General features: G+C 31.9%; 1 protein-coding gene across 1 annotated transcript in view; it reads left to right on the top strand.

Moving 5' to 3' along the window:
- The window catches only part of LOC143047301 (protocadherin Fat 1-like), a 40,584-nt gene extending 19,995 nt beyond the window's left edge, over window positions 1-20,589 (top strand). The window contains exons 7-24 of the mRNA XM_076220342.1: window positions 1,450-1,565; window positions 2,278-2,446; window positions 3,983-4,116; window positions 4,898-5,069; window positions 5,781-5,914; window positions 6,716-6,887; window positions 7,186-7,319; window positions 7,896-8,067; window positions 8,722-8,858; window positions 9,410-9,578; window positions 9,835-9,993; window positions 10,224-10,364; window positions 10,733-10,855; window positions 14,974-15,156; window positions 15,793-15,980; window positions 16,997-17,363; window positions 18,882-19,242; window positions 19,799-20,589. Coding sequence (XP_076076457.1) covers window positions 1,450-1,565; window positions 2,278-2,446; window positions 3,983-4,116; window positions 4,898-5,069; window positions 5,781-5,914; window positions 6,716-6,887; window positions 7,186-7,319; window positions 7,896-8,067; window positions 8,722-8,858; window positions 9,410-9,578; window positions 9,835-9,993; window positions 10,224-10,364; window positions 10,733-10,855; window positions 14,974-15,156; window positions 15,793-15,980; window positions 16,997-17,363; window positions 18,882-19,242; window positions 19,799-19,850 — 3,083 coding nt within the window. The 3' untranslated portion in view covers window positions 19,851-20,589. The remainder of the gene's footprint in view (window positions 1-1,449; window positions 1,566-2,277; window positions 2,447-3,982; window positions 4,117-4,897; window positions 5,070-5,780; window positions 5,915-6,715; window positions 6,888-7,185; window positions 7,320-7,895; window positions 8,068-8,721; window positions 8,859-9,409; window positions 9,579-9,834; window positions 9,994-10,223; window positions 10,365-10,732; window positions 10,856-14,973; window positions 15,157-15,792; window positions 15,981-16,996; window positions 17,364-18,881; window positions 19,243-19,798) is intronic.
- Window positions 20,590-21,760: the final 1,171 nt, after the last annotated feature.

The raw sequence follows: 21,760 nt of genomic DNA, 5'->3' as shown, positions 1-21,760 counted from the left end.
TTGAGATTGTGACACGGTGATATTTGCTGTGCCCCTATTTTGACAATTTCACGTATTATAAGAATAGAATAAAAATAAGAATAATTTATTAATCCAATTATGGACCCTTGCGGGTTTTAAATTTCATACAATTATTACAATGATTTGTGTTATAACAATGACATAATAAAATGAAATACATCACAATAGAACACTGAACAGTTATTGCATGCACATGGAAGAGAAAGTAATATGGGAAACAATCAAGTTCTGTAAGGATTATTCCCCTTTAAACAGATACTGTGTTTTGAGCTGCATAAAAATGAAATGCAGCCCCAACTGATTAGATATAAGGGTATTTTTCTCCAATGTACACACAGCAACCAATTACTAGATATTATATAGATATAGGAAGATGTGGTCTGATATAGGAAGATTATGTCTGTTTCGTTCACGCATCGTTATAAATATAATGAAATTTGATGCGACTGTCATACAAGTGAAAGGTTTAGCGCTATAAAACCAGGTTCAATCCACCATTTTCTAAATTTAAAAATGTCTGTACCAAGTGAGGAATATGACAGTTGTTGTCCATTTGTTTGATGTGTTTTATCATTTGATTAGGGACTTTCCGTTTTGAATTTTCCTGGGAGTTCAGTATTTTTGTGATTAAAAATTACTTTTGAAAAGGTTAAACAAAATCTTGATATTCCACCAACATTCACGATTTGTAAATGAGTCACATCGAGAATGTCCATTCTTGCTTATTCTTTTGTTTTGTTTTATAGAACCAAGTTTGATTATTCAGAAACTAAGCTATTAATTCCCTCGGGGATAGTACCCAATTGGTATACAGTCCATTTAGTCTTCTGTAGGATTTTGGTAACATATTTTAATTTCAAATGAAAATGAGTTTTTATTTTATAGTGTTTATAATGTTAACAAGCAGTTAAATGAAAGAATTGCGTCAAAAGTCCAGGAATATTTTCTTGTGAAAAATGTGATATTTTACTTATCATTGATAACAATATAAGTGAAATGTGTAATGAGAGAAACAATTATAATGTCAATATATGAACTGTGTGTGATTGGCGACTTAAAATCATAATGTTATATAACCATAATATTGGAATTGATAATTCTATAGAGGAGGCATGCTGTCAAAAATAGTATTATAATTAATATAATTAATCTTTATTTCTTTTTTAATGCTACGTGTTTGTATTGTTTATTATGATAACTTGATAACTTTTGGCTATGTTGTTTTTTTCTTTTCTGTCAATATACCTCCTAACTTTTGTACGTGTTAATACATCTCTTGTTATCAAATGTTTAAGTTCAAGCATACCTGATGTACATGTATGTTTAACAAGAAAGCACTTCGGACACTTGAAATCTATAACATTTCAATTTCATTGAATATGATTTACAATAATGTATATGATATAGCGCACATATACTTTTTGATAGACGATATAACAGTTAAAGCTGTACCGCCTGTTGGAACTTATCTGGTAATGATGGAGGTCGAGGATCCATGCACTTTATCATCAACTGGAGGAAAAGCTATAACAATAAACAACAGAGTAAGTGTGTCAAAAAGTTGTATATAGCACTGTTCATTGCATATTATAACTAGATAAATTTTCTTCATTTCAAAAATACATGTCTTCGTTTATTAAAATTTTACGAAACAAAAGAATCCGTGCTGCAGCATTTAAATTGTTTCACAATTGTCAATGTATTAGACGTCAGAAGCGATTAATAATTAAACCTAGACATTGAGAAACTTGGTAAGAAATGTGTTAGAGAAACAATTTTGTACACAAAAAAAAAACCCTTGCTATAATTAAAAAAAACATTACTCCTCTTTTAACCAACCAATACCGGTATGAATTTTCTAAATGTTTATCTGTGGATTTATTTAACAAAGGAAAGCATAATCCCTTTTTTTGAAAACGTATTAAAATAATCTACTAATAACTATAAAACATTTTGACTTGACTATTAATTTTAAATGGTTCAAATTGAGTATTTCTGAATAGGATTTAGAGCAAATAATAATTCAGCATTGCCCCACATGTCAAATACAATAGGTATATGGGACTCCTTTCGGATCGTCATGCCCATTTTGAAGCAAGCACTAAATCTTATCTTCCCAGGCGAAAGAAACTGGTCGATAACCGATGGCAATCAATACAAACTTAAACTAACAAATAATTCGCGATGGTCATTGAAAATCGTCCCCTAAATTTTGTTGGAAACTATTACAATACTCCATTTGCATTGATTCTTCAGCCTCCAGAAATGAACAACCTTCCAGGGTCTGTATCAATATCAGAAGATACAGCGGGTAGTACGTTATTTTTTACAATCAATGCCACAGACACAGTTACTGATCCATTAACGTGTACAGATATTGGAGGTTCAACAATTTTCTCTGTTACAGCCATACCATCAACTTCAGGTAAACTTTCTCTGTTACAGACATACCATCAACTTCAGGTAAACTTTCTCTGTTACAACCATACCATCATCTTCGGGTAAACTTTCTCTGTTACAGCCATACCATCAACTTCAGGTAAACTTTCTCTGTAACAGCCATACCATCAACTTTAGGTGAACTTTCTCTGTTACAGCCATACCATCAACTTCAGGTAAACTTTCTATTGTTCAACAATAACGTCATCCACATGTACAGTTAAAAAATGTCTGTTACAACCGCACCATTAACTGCAAATACAATTTCTGTCACAACCATACCATCAACTACGGGTGAAATTTCAGAATAAATCTGGCGTTGATAAGATCTTTTTTTTTAAGTTACTTCTTATAGGAGTTATTGGCCTAAAATGACGATTTTTAACTATTTTTGTCGATTATCATGAAATATATAATAACCAGGAAGACAATTTTCAGTGTCATAATGATCGGCACGAGAAATAAGTCAAACATGGGAGAAATCATGGAAAGTTATAACCCCTATCTAAATGGTGATTTAACAAATGTTTTTGCCTTTCTGTTTATCTTTAAAACTATTATAGATAAGAGAAAGTTTAATATGCAAATGATCAAAAGTACATGATCTTCAAATAATTCAAGATAGCCAAAATGGTCGTTCGATTCTTCATAGAAGTAATTTTCTCTTAGTGACAGTTGTTTTCATTTTTGCATTTTGATCAAACATATAATGAATACAGCGGCATAGACCAGCATGATAAGATCTACAAATTAGACAATATGGCCGTTAACTTCTCATAGGAATTATTGATCTCTACTAATAATATCTAAGACAAGTTCTACAAATAAGTTAGTACTACTAAAATTATGAGTTGTATCCATAAGAGAGTTATTGCCATTAAGGTAATGTTTACCAAAACTATTGAAATTAAAGGGAACCTGTTAGCAGCAAAAATGATCAGCTTGACAAAAACTACAAATAGACTAACAAAGCTAAAACAAAACAAATCCAATCCTTTGAAAAGCAAAACGCCTTTGAATGACTGTTTTTACACAGTTTGTTTTTGTTTTTATGCAAAAACTATCGGAGATTAAGAGTCAATAGAACAGAAAAAAATATCAACTAAAAAGAGTCATGAATAATATACTCTAGTCTGTAATATTGGTAGGTAATCATTGCTGATTATGCACAAAATTTCAGGTGAGCAACTCATGCACTTTATAGCCTCTAGATAGTTTTTAGAACTTACATGTCAATCAATTACTTTTTTTAAAAACTCATCAACTCCTTTCTAAGTTCTACTTTAAGTTGACCACTAATTTGGATTGAGTGAAAGCTAAAATTTTATAGTACAGATTATAAAGTAAAAAAAAAAAAAAAAATACAACATACAATGTTGATAAGATCGAAAGCATGAAGCTTAAATTTCAAACATCTGCGACTGTGAGTCTAAGTTTGAACTGCTATTTCAAATTGTTTGCTCATAAGTTTCAAAGTATATATGATTATCTATTATTGTTATGATTGCATTTCCTTTTTAAGACTTTGGAGTTTATTTAAACGCTGGAATTACACTTGACTACGACACCACATCAACCCATACAGTAACGGTTGAATGTAGCGATGGAGATGACACAGATGATGGCACATTGACAATTAATTTAATAAGAAATCAGGTGAGGTATTAATTATTTTTTATTGATATAACAATCTATAATCAATAATATATATATATGTATATCAAATTATTCATTTGGGTTTGTGTCACTTTATGTAAATGTAGGTAAAAAGTCAATCAAAAGTTTTCTCAACTGCCACGGATCATTTCTTTCGTAACATTGATAAAACAAAACTGAATGCAATGTTAATTTTGTATCTATTTTAAAGGTTTGACCTGTATAAAAAATGGACAAAACTGAGGGTAAAAACCTATTGAAAAACTTGAATCAATCAATGATTCCTATTTCCATGGACACATAGTTTTTCATAGATCAAATGGAACTTGAAAAAGAAAACCATTAACACCCTTTAAAGCCTTCTGTCTTGAATCCTGCAATGCAATGCATGTTTGAAATGATATAGACAATGTTCTTCCAGAGCACCTGCTTTCACTCCCGTTTTTAGTGGAGTTCGTGTTGTTTCTTATTTATTATTTATAACTGTTGATGTAAATGTCCTTTGGTTATGTGAGTCTTGGTTTACTCTTTGGTTTTGTTTGTTATTGTCTTCTTTTTTGTTTTGTTTCTATATATGTAGTAAGTTAATAAATATAAAGTTGCAATCAACCACTACATATTTCTTCAAAGTTTCATTGAAATTCAGTTTGATTCAAGAAGTGTAATTTAAAACAAATCAATAAACATCTCTGTTATCTGTGAACTGGTAGTTTTATGGTCATCAATATAAAAAATGAGACTAAGCATAGTTAATAAAAATATACACCAATTTATTTTGCAGCCGCCAGTAATTCAAAGTTTACCTGATACTACAAGCCTTTCAGAGGATGCCAACACCAACACCTTACTACACACACTAATTGTAACAGATGCAGAGAGTAACACGATAACGTGTACTCTGAATCCCACTAGTAATATATTTGATGTTTCACTTATTGCACCTGCTAACACTGGTATGTAAGTTAAAAGAAGTTTTTAATCATACTTTTTCTATTAAATCTCGTTGAATGTAGAAGGAAAATATATGTGATTAATCCGAAGCTCTATACTATATTTATTTGCACCAGGAACGCTCAAATCCCTAAATCTTAAAACCTGGAGCGTTTATAGCACAGGGAAAGTCTAATTAAATCAAATTAACGTACCAGCCCTCTGAGAAAGTAACGCTGACTTTATGATTTCAGTTTATATGTTATAATAAAATAAATTAGCATACTACGAGTTCAGGTCACTTAGGATAATAATACGTCTGTCGGGTAATTTGATGTCCATTTCAGTTTCCTTTGTGTTCTACGTTCATTTACGGTTGAATGATTATCGAAATTTAAGGTATTGCACATTTCAATCATTATCAAACAGATTATTAATTGAAAAGCAATACTGTAAGCCATGCATGTACTAATTTGATTTCAATATTTAACGCATCGTTGCAAAAATAATGGAATTTGATGCGACAGTCATACAAGTGAGAGGTTTAGCGCTATAAAAACAGGTTCAGTCAATCATTTTCTACATAAGAAAATGCGTGTACCAAGTCAGGAATATGACAGTTGTTATTTATTCGTTTGATGTGTATGAGCTTTTGATCTTGCCATTTGATTAGGGACTTTCCGCTTTAATTTTCCTCTTAATTCAGTATTTTTGTGATTTTACTTTTTACACAGCATATGGAATCTACCTGACAGGAGGAACACCATTGGATTACGATACCACTTCCTCTTACTCGCTGACGGTAGAATGTAGTGATAACAGACGAAGTGATACTGGTACCTACACGGTCAATTTGATACGAAACACTGTACGTTTAAAAAAATAGAAAACAGAATGATGAAACTCCTTTTCAACAATTAAGCTGCATTTGATTTTCATATTGTAATCATAAAAATAAAATGGCTGAGAAGGAAAAGGTTTCAATCATCGTTTAGGCAAACTGGTTTCATTTTGGTATTTCATTTGGATAATATGATAATAAAGGGAAATGATCATGACAAAATGAACAGCAATCAGTAACATAATTGAACACTTAGAGTAGTTGCTTTAATTTGGACAATTGTGGAATATGAATTCAAAAGGGATTGGTTGGAACACATTTTAATAGAAGAAGATATACGTCTATAAGAAACTGATATCAATATGGGGCATCGTAAACAAATTTCGAAAATAAGTTCGAGTCAGTGGAGATTAAACCCAAATAATTAAAATTTATTATGTATCAACATTTGAAAATAATTTAAAAAAAACTTAAAAATTTGTAAAATCCTTAAAAATCATATACGTAAAAGATAATACCTTTGTTTGATGATAAACAAATAACATTAAGAAACATAAATGAATGTGAGGACTCCTTTGTATTCCTTTAAACAATAGATGGTTATTTAAAGAGGAAAAAAATTGACCTTTGCATGAATGCATCAAAAATGTATGTTGCTTTTAGGTTAAGAAACAGTTAATGCCAGGGCTATGTCGTAGATTTGCTAAAATTTTGCATACAACTTTGGATAATTGAATTATAACTGCATTTCTGAAAGTCTTTCCGAACTTTCAAAATATAAATGACCTGTCACCTGGATTTCTATATTGTTTATTTATTATTTTGTAGCCACCAGTTATACAAAACTTACCTGATTCAACAAGCCTTATTGAGGATGCCAACACAAGCACCTTGCTACACACACTAACTGTAACAGATGCAGAGAGTGACACGATAACGTGTACTCTGAATCCCACTAGTGCTATATTTGATATTTCTCTTATTGCTCCTGCTAACACTGGTATGTTTTACCTAGTTTACAGTAAAACTGAACTTTTGATGGGGGTACAAAAACACTTTGCAATGTTTTCATTCTTTTCGTATACCTATATTCACATAAAAACAAGTAAAAATATACTCTTTCGTGGTCGGGGTACCCATTTTAAGATTACAAAATGTTGGAAAAGTGGACCCGGTTGCGGGTATTTTAGTTTTATTTTCATATCGGTAACTGTTATGTATAAAGAAACTAGACAGATGTTTTTTTTCTGCGGAGTTCCATATTTATGTTATTTTACTTTTTGCAATATTTTTCACAGCATATGGAATCTACCTGACAGGAGGGACAACTCTAGATTACGATACCACTTCCACTTACTCACTGACGGTAGAATGTAGTGACAACAGACGGAGTGATACTGGCACCTTTACTGTTAATTTAATACGAAACACTGTACGTTTATTTTTTTCTTTAAAGAAAACAACTGTTACATTTGAATAAGAGGGGATATGGATTATATGTCAGAGACAGCAAATCAAATGTCTTACAACCACCAACAAATGGCAACAACAAATACAGTCTTTTTCATACTGTCGGCAACAAAAAGGAAATATCTACACAGTGTTTCTTCCACTAAAATTCCTAAAAAGTAGGACAATGAAAAAACCCCACGTTGAACACACATTTGTAATTAACTGAAAACGTCTGCTTTGCTTCAAATAAATTCCATTTATCATCACTATACAAGCATTTGCTTTATATGTAGAAAATTGTTCATGACTATTAGAATCAAAACTGGAAATAGAAAGTATATGGCAAGTATTTAAAACAAAGCATAAATTAAATAGAGTTAATTTTAATTGAAATTGTTTATGCTAATTAAATAAATTTCTGTTTACAATTTATTCTTTATGTGTCATTTTTTATGAATGGGGATCATTAAAAGTTATGGTACAAGTGTTTTAAAGTTATCCCGACCTACAACGATTTGTTTTCAATTCAAGAAAAAAATACATTTATCTTTTGTAGCCACCAGAAATAAACAGTTTACCAAATACAGAAAGCATATCGGAGGACGTCAGTACCAGGACTTTGATACATAACCTGAACGTAACGGACGTTAACGCTGCCGATATCATCACTTGCACATTAAATTCAAACAATGCTTTATTTGAATTAAGTAAATTACCACCTGCCTTAGGTTTGTAGTTCTTTTAACAATATTATCAGTTTTTATCTGGTGTCAATATTTAAAAGTAGCAGCATTATGTGAAATACCGTGATACAAGTTTAGAAGGGCAAACATCGAGTCGAGTTTAAAATAAATTACATATGTTCTAAGCCAATGAAGGGGCTATACTTGTTAACTTTGAATATGTTTAATCATTTAATTTCAAAGAGGTGTATAAGTTTAGTTGAATAAGTTTAATGTAACAAATTACAATGTTTATTTTCTATCATACAAAAGACAATTGAAACAAGTGATGCAAAAATATTTAGTATGTAAGAGCTCTTTGTTAATCGATTGGATGAAAAACACGGATTCTAAAGTAAATACATTTATTCGTTTGAAATGATTTAAGTCAATTAATCTAATGTTTGTATAAAATTTTGGATTTTGAAATAATTTTACATTGAGCATTCCAGAAGTGACCATACGAGGGCGCTGTAAAACTGGTACAATTTACATTACAAAAAATCTACTGTTGAAGCTCGTACTTTTACCTATAATTGTTAACTTTTTTATAGATTGTAGCTTGGATAGAGAGTTATATAAATGGCACTCATACCACGCCTTCTTATTGATGATGACACACTATAAAATATATATACCTTTAAGTGTTATATTTTACAGATGAGTACGGAGTATTTCTAAAGGGAGGAACATCTCTAAATTATGACTCAACACCGTCTTATTCACTTGACATAGAATGTGCTGATCATCGTAGAAATGTCACTGACGTACTGACAGTCAATATCATTCAAAATGAGGTAAATAAAGGCAACAGTAGTATACTGATGTTCATATTTCTTAGACTTTGTTATATTTGTTAGATATTGTTATTGTATGCAATAAAAGAGGGACGAAAGATACCAGAGGGACAGTCAAACTCATAAATCGAAAATAAACTGACAACGCCATGGCTAAAAATGAAAAAGACAAACAGACACACAATAGTACACATGACACAACAAAGAAAACTAAAAAAATAAGCAACACGAACCCCACCAAAAACTAGGGGTGATCGCAGGTGCTCCGGAAGCGTAAGCAGATCCTGATCCACATGTGGATGCATATTAAATAAAGATGCATATTAATTAAAGATTTATAGTATCGATGACCAGCTTTCCTCGATTACTAAAAGCATGTATATGTGTTGTATTTTCATAGTATTGATTTAATTGGTAACAATATTAAACTTTCCCTGAATTGTCTACAATGTATAATACCTTAACTTTATACAATAGAAACTGTTTCATTGGTTCATTTAGAATAAAATAATTTCGTTTAGTTATATTTCGTATTGTTGTTTTTTTTTCAGCCTCCAACCATTGTTAACTTACCAATGAGCTCTGAGATTCTAGAAAGCATCACTGCAGAAAGTTTATTGTATACCGTATCTGTTACAGACCCGACCAATGACACAGTAACATGCACTTTGACAACAGCCACTACTATGTTTTATTTGCAAATTGGATCAAATCAGTATGGTAGCTATCCGAATAATAATTCACTCCGTGAACTGTAAATTGTAACATCTGTCCTTGTCATTTCACTTTTACGTCATTTGACTTGTCAAAATGTTTCGTTTGGGCTAACGTGATGAAGGTTTATATCATTATCATTTTTCATGCGCTTAAAATCTGTATCAACACACGTTTATTATTTATTCTGTAAAATACAGTTTCACTCAATCTTATATAAAACTACTAAATAATTAAAAATAATTACATTTTTTCAACACAGAAACCGAGATATATGTTCGAGGGAATCAAGGATTCGTATTTGACACCCAAAGGCAGTATACATTGGAAATCGTGTGTGCTGATCAACAAAGAAATGATTCATCTGAGTTTTACATATACATCCTGCGTAACATGCCACCATATTTTACTAATATCCAAGGTAAATATCATTGATTAGAAAAATATGTTAATGTTTATTATAATTTATATGTAATGTAGCATAGTGTTCACGATAGAATTAATGTTCGCGTTATTTACTGGTCAGTTTCAAATTTGCAAAATATTCTTTCTTAGTCGTTGTTTCTCAGAAGTTCGAGATCAACAATTTTATAATTGGTAAAATTGAGATAGATACTTTTAAAAATTGTTGAATTAATTATATATCTACAGATAAAAGTACCGTATCTGCAAAAACCACGACAATTGGTCAGGTTATATTTACTGTACAAAGTATAGATCCTGAAAATGACAACTTACAATATACCATGACTACTAGTATTTTGACCGCACCTTTTCTTATAAACCAAAATAGTAAGTATATTTACAATTTGTTTTATAGATTTTTACACATTGTAATGAAACATTTTTTAAATTATTTTTTTTAGATACAGCTGTAATATATCGCAAACATTTCTTTGATGTCGACTAATAAGCTAACATTTAAAATATAAATTCTCCGAAGAATGACAAGACAATAAAGAACGAAGATGTATCATCCATTGCATTGACTGATATACAATGATGCTTGAGTACCCAAATGAAGAACAAACATAAAAAGCAATACAGAAGTACTTATTTCAAGGTTGTTTTTCAGACTTTAAATGAGAAAGTTTTATGATCTTTTAAGTATAATTGATTTAAACAAATGACATATGTTGTATTTTTTTTACTCTTTATAGCTGGTGAAATATCACTTAGTCGTTCCATAGCAGCTGAGTTAGTATCTGGATATGAGCTTTACATCAGTGTATCAGATGGGAGGAATGTGATTGCTAGTCGAACACTATCAGTACGCATTACAGGTGCGTGGTTATGATTAGATTTATTCTAGCAAGTGTAATACTTTTATCACTTTAATAATGTTTTGTGCACACATTATTGTATTGTGTTCGAATCAATCATGTAAGTGCAAGGATGTGAATTATGATTTCATTACTAATTATCATATAATACATGATTATGTACAAAACCTGACATTTATTACCCAGCTTGAAAGTGTATAGATGATATGTTTACACTGTTCCAAAAGTACGCACTATCATAATTCTTATATCATTTGCATATCTATAAATACTTGAATTGGATTGGTCAATTGGGAATTTTTCTCTTGTTTACACTTCGATAAACCATGTTTCCGAAACTACTTTCGTAATCTATTCATGCGCGATACACATTCTTGCAGGGATACTGGGATTTTCATCAAATTGAGACTATAAAACAACTGCATAACAGTTGTTTCTATTCTAATGCATATTTAACAAAAAAAAGAAGTCAAATAAATGCACAAAAGCTTCGAAAATGTATAAAAATAAAATTTGAATAAAATTCCGCGAAATTTCATGAAGGATTTGGCAAATTTACGTCATGGAAAAACACGACGTCATACGAATGAAAATATCCAAGGGAGAGATTATTTCGTTACGTGTACGCTTCAAATTCGGATATTATTTAATTAAAATGAAGTTTTTGAGGTAGGTGCTAGTTCATTTTAGATTCTGTTGCATTTATCGGACATTTATGGTTTTTAGAAAGTCAAAATGGCGGCCACTGCTTAGTTACGACATGCCATTGTGTTTTTGATGGTAAATATAGCAGCCATCAATCAAATAATGTGAATTAATAATTGCGTATATTTGGATGCAGAATTATAAGGATTAAACACATTTTTTCTAGAGGTTATTGATGTGTAAACCGGGTCTCTTACTCACAAACTTGACATAAAAGTCCTTCGGACTTTTATTCAGTTTGTGAGTTAATCGCCCCGGTTTACACATCAATAACCTCTAGAAAAAATGTGTTTAATCCTATAATGATTGCAAAGACTTTTTTCTTTGTTATTTGAAAAATCGTAGAACACTTTCCTGACTGACCAAAAGAACAATGTGGTTTAATATTTATTATTCTAAAAGATAAAACAAAAGTAAAACTATAAAAGAACTTTGATTACACATTCTATGTGCACAGGATGCAGCGAAAACTACAATCCTTTCTGAAATAATACATTAAGTGTCTTTTGGGTCTTTGAATCGTATGGCCATATAACATGGGAATGGCATTGCTATATCTGAGAAAAAAAACATTGTTAGTTTCCCCGTCAATCAACTACTCAGAGGTCAGTGTTTCGGCACTTTCATGATAATCAATTGTTTCTCGAACAGCTACAGAATGTAATTAAGAATACGTTATTTAAGTATTAATAAGTCATTTTATAGATGTAAGTATAAGAGTTAAAATGGCTCACTATTTTTAAATAAGGAGTAACAAAAATGTAAGAATCACAACTAAAACAAGAGGCTCTCAAGAGCCTGAATTCTTTTGGTTAAATCTCTCATCAATGATTATTTTGGCTTTTCAATTTATTTAAATGTTTTTTGGATCGTCCTATTTTCTTCAAAAGTCATTTTCTCCTATGTTCTATTTTAGCCATAGGAGCTATGTTTCTTGACATACAAGGAAATAAAATATAAAATTTATACTAGATACTCTGAAACTCGTTTAGCCTAAGTTTGGCTGAAATTGATACAGCAGTTTCAAAGGAGAAGATTTTTTAAAGTAAGTCAACATGATGAACAAATTGTGAAAAAAGTCTTTAAAGGGCAATAACTCTTTAAGGGGTCAATTGACAATTTTGGTCAAATTGACTTAATTGAAGATCTTACTTTGCTGAACATTATTGCTGTTTACAGTTTATTTCTATCTATAATTATATTCAAGATAATAAACAAAAACAGCAAAATTTCCTTAAAATTATCAATTCAGGGGCAGCAACCTAACAACAGGTTGTCTGATTCATCTGAAAATTTCAGGGCAGATAGATCTTGACCTGATAAACAATATTACCCACGTCAGATTTGCTCTAAATGCTTTGGTTTTTGAGTTATAAGCCAAAAACTGCATTTTACCCCTATGTTCTATTTTTAGCAATGGCGACCATGTTTGTTGATAGATCATAACTTCGGATACAATTTACAAACTAGATACCCTAAGGAACATTCAGTTAAAGTTTGGAAGTATTTGGCCCAGTAGTTTCAGAGGAGAAGATTTTTGTAAAAGATTACTAAGATTTACGAAAAATGGTTAAAAATTGACTATAAAGGGCAATAACTCCTAAAGGGGTCAACTGACCATTTCCGTCATGTTGACTTATTTGTTAATCTTACTTTGCTGAACATTATTCCTGTTTACAGTTTATCTCTATCTATAATAATATTCAAGATAATAACCAAAAACAGCAAAATTTCCTTAAAATTACCAATTCAGGGGCAGCAACCCAACAACGGGTTGTCTGATTCATCTGAAAATTTCAGGGCAGATAGATCTTGACCTGATAAACAATATTACCCTGTCAGATTTGCTCTAAATGCTTTGGTTTTTGAGTTATAAGCCAAAAACTGCATTTGACCCCTATGTTCTATTTTTAGCAATGGCGACCATGTTTGTTGATAGATCAAAACTTCGGATACAATTTATAAATTAGATACCCTAAGAAATATTCAGTTAAAGTTTGAAAGTATTTGGCCCAGTAGTTTCAGAGGAGAAGATTCTTGAAATAGTTTACGACGACGACAGACGACGACAGACGACGACAGACGACAGACGACAGACGACGGACGACGACGGACGCCAAGTGATGGCATAAGCTCACTTGTCCCTCCGGGACAGGTGAGCTAAAAAACCAAACCAACCAACAGCTTGCAACGATAGGATAAGCGTCTCCTGCTATGCATGCATAAAATGTCATGTTATTCATGAATTTCAAATGAAAAACCGAGATAAGGAATAGGTCACAATCAGTAAATATCAAGTTCTTAACACCATTTTGATATATAGACATTATATACTAATCTTGTAATACTCTCTTGGAGGAAGCCTCACCAGCAGCGGCATCGAACCAGTCAAAATGACGTATAAAGAAAAGAAATAGTGATTGAAAACGTTTTCATACACCCAGACACACATATAGAGTCATATTTGAAGACTTCTATAAAAAACATTAACATCACCAATAACTAAAAGTGGTTTTCATGTGCCTTGTATCGATATGATGGGTAAAGCCATTTTTAACTGATTTATCATAGTTTGTTTTAATTTTGTACTATTACACTACTGTTCTTTATATGGAGAGAAACATATTTAACTCCACTTTACTCTATATGTGTCTCTCTTAAGTCAATAGCCTGTTATTTAGTGATTGTCGTCTGTTGATGTATATCATATTTGTTTTTCGTTATTTATTTTGGTACAGCAATCAGGTTGTTTGACCGTTTTCTGATGTGAATTGCCTTACATTTGTTATTTTGGGGCGTTTGCTAGCTTACTCTGTGGAATGGGTTATTTTTAATGATGATAGTCATATGGTGAACACTAGTTGAAAGCTTCTGTGCCATTTATTGTCAATTACAAAATATCTTCTTTTATCGCTATTTTGTGCATTTTTCTTTTGATCTTTTTGTGATAATTTTACATATCATGCTACTCGCTTGAGTTGGAAAATTATCGCTAGAAACTAAGAAGCCATGTGGCGTTGCTAATGAAATTGACATGAATAAATAAAGGCAACAGTAGTATACCGCTGTTCAAACTCATAAATCCATTGACAAAAAACAAAATCGGGGTAACAAACTAAAACTGAGGGAAACGCATAAATATAAGAGGAGAACAACCACACAACACTACAATGTAACTAACACACACAGAAACGGACCAAGCATCAGACAAAATCCCACAAAATCCCACGAAATTGACATGAAATTGACAACCTAGTCATAGGTAAAATAGCGATAAACAGATTATCTATAATTACAAATCGGCATATACTACTTTTATCTATAATTACTAAAACAGCATATACTGATAGAAATTTTGCACTGTAGAGTAATCAATATCATATTGATGCATCAAATTTAATGCTTTTTCCCAGAAATCAACAGTCCCCCAGAATTTCTAACTCCTTCTCACACTGTTACCATATTGGAAGGAATAAATATTGGTTCAACAATATTTCAACCAGTGCTTACAGATGCTGATGTGTCAGATGTTCATACATTTTCTGTGTCATACTCGCCACCAGAGGGTGCTGTTTATTTCCAAGTTGACTCGTCATGTATGTTTTTATCTACTTAACAATATTTAAAGTGAAAATGAATTATATATATTCAAATAGTAAGATCTTTTTAAATCTGTAATTCCGCAAATGTGCAAATCACAAATTACCCCCTTTTTGTAGCATTAACTGAAAATGATAGTAATATATGTTTTTACAATTTTTTTCTCTCGCAATAATCATATTCATGTACTATAATATACTAGTAGATGATTTCTTTACAGAATTTATCTTTGTCGTATACACAATGTTCAATATCTTATAATACCAAATATATTTACCCATGAATACAGAAGTAAATTATCGCATCATTCAGTTATTGTACACTAGAAAGTCACCGTGTGACTTGACTATAAATATTTCTTCGAAAATATTTGATGGGTTTATTTCTAAAAATATACAAAAATATGATAGTTGACATGTATATAAGACAAAGAAAATTATATTACCAACCTCTCTAATAGCAATAATGTTTTGAACAATCATATTCAGACAATGCTGTGAAAATACACTGTACATTGTAGAAATTATTGTGTATTCAATATAGTTAATAAAGAATAATATTGAAATCGTGAACTCCGAAGTCACCGTTATACAACACTATTCTCCATTTGATTTAAAATTCTCTTTTTTCAGCTGGTATAATAACACCGCTGGCTAACATTGATTATGAGATTATTCCCTTCAAAACATTCCTGTTGGTGATTTCTGGTTCAGATTCTCTGATGGAAGATTCTACAAATATAACTCTGAACATACAGAATGTGAATGAACCTCCAACATTTACAAAGAAAAATTATCAATTCACAGACACAGAGAATACTGTAAGATCCAAAGTGTTTTCACTGATTTTAATTTAAACATAAGCTCATTGAACTCTGCACATCATTTGCGTTGTTTCTTATTCTCTCTTTTTTTTTAGCTCAATATGCCCGAACGTCCAGTGTGAGCTTTTGTCATCACAAGGTTCTGTTGTCGTCATTTCAGTTTTACGAATATCATCTACCTCTGAAACCATTGGGCCAAATTTGACTCAACTTAGTCACAACCCATAATGGGTTATCTAGTTAAAAAAACATGTTCAATGACCAACATGGCTGAAAAAAGAACAAAGAGGTCAAATAAAGTTTATGTCTGTTATTTTCAAAACCTCTGTAGATAAATAAAAAACTGTCAGGCGACCTCTATACTATATCTCGAGTGTTGGCTTTAAACGACAATTTTACCATTTTTTTCAGTTTCGACGTTTATCTCGACAATATATATAGTTAGACAGAATTTATTTTGGCAAACAACACAAGAAGACAAAATCTGCAAATAAGTCTGCATAATAGACGATTTTTCCTAATTTGCCTTTTATCTGGAAAACTATGTTAGATAAATAGAAACTTTCGATAGCACAACTGATCAGCAAGACGAAATCTACAAATAAGTCTGAATTACCGAAATCGTTTGTCGACTCATTATTGAAGTTATTGCCCTTTAATGACAATGTTTTTATAATTGAATTCTTGCCTATTATCATGATTATCTGGAAAACTATAACAGATAAATAGAACTTAAAAATAAAAAAAATATCAGCAGGATAAGATGCTTCCATACGTCAACATGTCTGAAATTTTCAGTTAACTATTGATAGAGTTGTTCCCCCATTAATAATGATTTTCTGCAAAATAGACACCCTGACTTTCTGGTTTGAATTTTCCTCGGAGTTCAGTATTTTTGTGATTTTACTTTTTACCATTAGTTGATGAACAAAATTCTAAAACCTTTTGTATACTCTTTTTAAAATGAACTTGTACTTACAAGCAATTAATTCCATTCTTTTTGTTTTTTTAAGGCAGGGACTGTTTTACAAAATCCATATTACCAGTACGCAGATGAAGATGGCGATACTTTAACATTTTCTTTTAACTGTGGCGTCGACACAGGTAGATTAGACATGGATTCCACCACAGGACTCTTATCTTACGCAATTAATTATGATTTAGATGAAATTGGCACTGCATCCCAAATTAACTGTGATGTTTACATTAGTGATACTGAGTACACAGATACTGCTTACTTGAATATAACTGTGCTTAATGACAATGATAACTCACCAAAATTTGAACACCCCGAATACACATTTTTTGTACCAATTACCACAGGAGTTGGATCTGTTGTTGGTATGACACAAGCAACAGACATTGATATTGGAAGTAATGGTTAGTACATAAGATAACTGTGCATTTAAAGGCAACAGTAGTATACCGCTGTTTGAAAGTCATAATTCGAATTGAGAGAAAACCAATCCGGGTTACAAACTGAAACTGAAGTAAACACATCAACTACGAGAGGAAAACAACGAAACAACAGAAACACTGAAGTGCAACAAAAAACCAAACGACAATGCAACACACACAGTTTTGTTAAATATAAACATTTAAAATATATAGTGTAGCTTCATGTTACCTATACATTTAAAGAATTTTATTTTGTATAAAAGTTCCAACGTGGAGACGATGTACATTTCATTTGGGACTGGTTTATTTCATTTCACCCTTAGTAGTGTTGGTATGACCTTTTATGAAAACAACCCGACTTAAACGTTTTGCCTGAAGACGGAATAAATTAATAATGAACGATCGTAGTAAATGCAGTAAACACATTAAAAGCTTATTAGTTGTTGTTGCAGTTGGCATTTGTGTTTGTATAGACCAATAGAAGTAGGCTCCTTATATTGCAGACTTGATCAATTTTAAGGCCACTAGTCTAAATACTACATGTTTAGATAGTCTGTAAGATGAATTCGCTACACAGTGTATTTAAATTCAAAGGCCCCATATATATCGTATTAGGTCACAAGCACACTTTAAATAGCGATTATCAGGTTGTCTACATATTGATATCGTAAAATATCAGCTGATAGTCACAATATAAACATTTTTGACGTGTAAGCACAGCGAACGAGCTAATAAGTCTTCATATCGTGTCGATCAGCTGATATTTCACAATTTCAATGTGCAGACAACCGAAAAACGAATTATCGGGTTGTGTTTGCGTATTTTACATTCTAGAAACGTCTTGACAAGTTAGGGTCACACTTAACGTCGGTTCATATGTTATGGCTTCGTTGACCCAATTCAGGGGTCAGCGTTGTTTCATATTCATTCAATGATTTTATATTGTTAAAAAAATGCACTAAGTTGTGATACCATTTGAAATGATTAGATTGTTAAAATAACGTTTCGAAGATAGCATTATGTCTGTGAAAACTCCTTCCTCTGCAAGGTAGAACCTATGTTTTTTACCAAAATACTGAACACATAATGTAGATGCCCACGCTAGAATTATCTTGATTTCTCCCAATTTTCCAACAAAATTTACTGGTCGTACTTTCTAATTTTGGTGTAAATATTCATATATTGTACATAGTAGTTCTAAAAAAACATTATGTCGGGCGTGATACCAAGCAATGCAATCAATCAGAAGGATAAATCCACAATCATTTGTTAAATTAAAAAAAATATAGATGAATGCATTGATGACCATACTTGTATTCAACATACCCATATCGATTATGAACAATTAACACAGTATTTTTCTTTAAAATCCTGTATTCATATGCTTTGCTAGAACAAACTTCAGTTTGGGAATGAAGTACGTAAATGTATAGTTTTATAACTACTAAAGTTATGTTAAATGATATGACACATTTAGTACACAACTGAAATATTTTACAGGCGATGTCCATTATCACCTTACACAGGAAGGCGTTAGCAATGCTTTGTTTGAAATTGACGATAACGGTTCAATAAAACTTATCCAAAGTCTAACTAGTTATGCTGAAGGTTCAGTCTTAGATTTCACAGTTTATGCCGTGGACTCTGATGGAAACCAAGATACAGCTGCAGTTTATATAATGCTTCCTGTTCCATATGAACCTACAGCTTCAACACAAAATGAAATACAGTACATGACATTCTTTTCGTATGCTCCAAATATGGCCTGGTTTGTTCCATTGACGTTTGTCCTGTCAATTACATTGATTGTTGTTATTCACACACTATACACTTCGAAGTGTTCTTGCAAATCATCCAAACAGTAAGTAAATCTATTGAATAATCCAGCAGCCTTTAGAAACTCTAAAGCGATCAAATATGTGGTATGAGTTCCAATGAGACAACTCTCACTCCAAGTCACAACTTGTAAAAGTAAACCATTAAGGTCAAAGTACTTTTTTTAACCACAGAGACTTGCCTCACACCGAACAACAAACTATAAAGGGCCCCGAAATGACTAGTGTAAAACCTTTCAAAGTTTACGTTTAAGTTTAATTTTAGTACCGATGATCATATCACACTAAATTCCTAGTATTTAAAGAAAATTAATATCAATTCACAGACTTGGTACTAGCAATTCCCACAGAAAAGCAATACCGATAGAATTGAATTAATAAACGGGCATGCATCATAATTAAGCCTGCTCCGTTCTAAGACATCACACAACAACCTGTTAATGACTTTCATTGCATATAACTGAATTTCACGATGCAACAAATAAAAAAAGAATTTCAAACGAGTTATATATATGTATTCGAGATGAAAAATCTTAATGTTGTATCTTATCTTTTATGTAATCTTCTTTCATTTATTTTCAGGAATAAAAATAAAAGAAAAAGAAGACCTCGAAGACGACTTGAAAGATATTAGTTTCGTCGGAGCACGTACTTTTTTAAAACGAAATGTTAAATGAAAGATAAAACTATTCACGATCTCATTTAGATAAAAATCCTAGATATTAATAGCTTTGCAAGCCTGTTCAAACGAATTCTTTTGGTATATGTATTTATTACAAAAAACACAACCTTAATATCAATTTTATCAAACAAAACGCTGAATGTACCATCGTGACATTCAAAACCCATGCATTGGATATAAACTGACAACTCCATGGTAATTGCTATGGAGGATTGCAGGTACCCTGAAATGGCCATACAGGTCTTGCTACACTAGTAGCACTCGTCTTGATGCTCATGATATGTGATAAGGCTAATTATGGGATGTCACATACGAGGGAAAAGGATGGGATTGTGGTTAAGACATTTGAAATATATCAATGGACACAAGTGTTAAAGATATGCAATGACGGTCACCCAAATGGGAATGGTGTAAAGGGAAAAATGTATATGCCGAAGGGCAAATTTTGCCGAGTGTTTGTTGAAAAATACGTCTACTGAAAAAATGAAAAAATCAAGGAGATTGATGATATCTATTTAAGAAAATCTGATGTTAGACGTAAAAGTTCTTAGTTGGGTAACCTTTAAAAACGCAGCTTTTGCTATAGAAAATGAAATAAAGCATTCCATAAATACAGTTCAATCTGATCAATCTCTTAATTTACATATATAAATTGAAATAAGAGTCTGTTGAAAACGAAACTTAAAGAGAACTTCCTTATTATGAACTGTCCATTTGTCTGTAGCAATATTTCGGCAGCACCAGTGTAAGGAATATATATCTCTAAGTATTACTGTAGATATTCATATGTTGAGCAAATGAAAGGACGTCTTGCATTTTGTTATATTTAAAACAATTTAGAATATTGCAATTATAAATTCATGTATATAATTATGTAAATATTGTTCTGTAGAGTTGCAGCCATCATTCATATCTGTCGATATCATGTGTCGACTATGTTTATTATCTCATGTAATACATGTATATGTGTCTCAGTTTATCTGAATAAAATAATTTTGCTATGTAAAGTAAACATAATATTACATTGGTTGTTTTTTCTAAAAGGATTTTCCTGACGGAAATTTGGTTCCAAGCGATTAAGTTGAAGTTTATACTGAGTCCATGAGTTGGTTAGAATGACATATGTCTATAGATATGTTTTGATTGTAATGACCACAAATCCATCCTCTTTTCTCGAAATTGTGCGATGGCCGACGTGGAGCAAGACCTGCTTCGCCTTCTGTTGCACCTGAAATCTGTCTTAAAACTGTGTGAAAGCAGACGTGGAGCAAGACCTGCATGGCCTTCCGTTGCACCCGAATTTCCTCTTAAAATTGTGCGATGGCAGACGTGGAGCAAGACCTGCTTCGCCTTCCGTTGTACCTGAAATCTGTCTTAAAACTGTGTGATAGCAGATGTGGAGCAAAACCTGCTTGGCCTTCCATTACACCTGGAATTCCTCTTGAAATTGATTGATAACAGACGTGGAGCAAGACCTGCTTTGCTTGGCCTTCTGTTGCACCTGAAATCTCGTTTGAAATTGTGTGATAGCAGACTTGGAGAAGACTTGCTTGTCATTCAATAGCACCTGAAATCTCCCCAATATAAATATTTTGTCAAATTTTATGAAAATTAAACGAGCCAAATTAATATTTGTCAAGGTGTTTGGTACCACCTTAAAGGGTTATATCAGATTTGAAGTTGAAGAGCATTTAAATATTTACTTAAAGGGTAGAGGAGTTTGATATGTTTGTACTATTGCAAGTAAAAAAACCAACTTTGATTGTATGTACTCTTACAGCTTTTCTTGAATCTTATAGTAACGATGTTTAGAATGCAACCGCTAGGGTAGTTTTTACAGTAACTCTGACTGGTTGATTTAC

The sequence above is a fragment of the Mytilus galloprovincialis genome, chromosome 1, assembly GCF_965363235.1.
Source record: "Mytilus galloprovincialis chromosome 1, xbMytGall1.hap1.1, whole genome shotgun sequence".
NCBI classification, from domain to species: Eukaryota; Metazoa; Mollusca; class Bivalvia; order Mytilida; family Mytilidae; genus Mytilus; species Mytilus galloprovincialis.
This window is presented reverse-complemented; position numbering and strand designations above follow the sequence as displayed.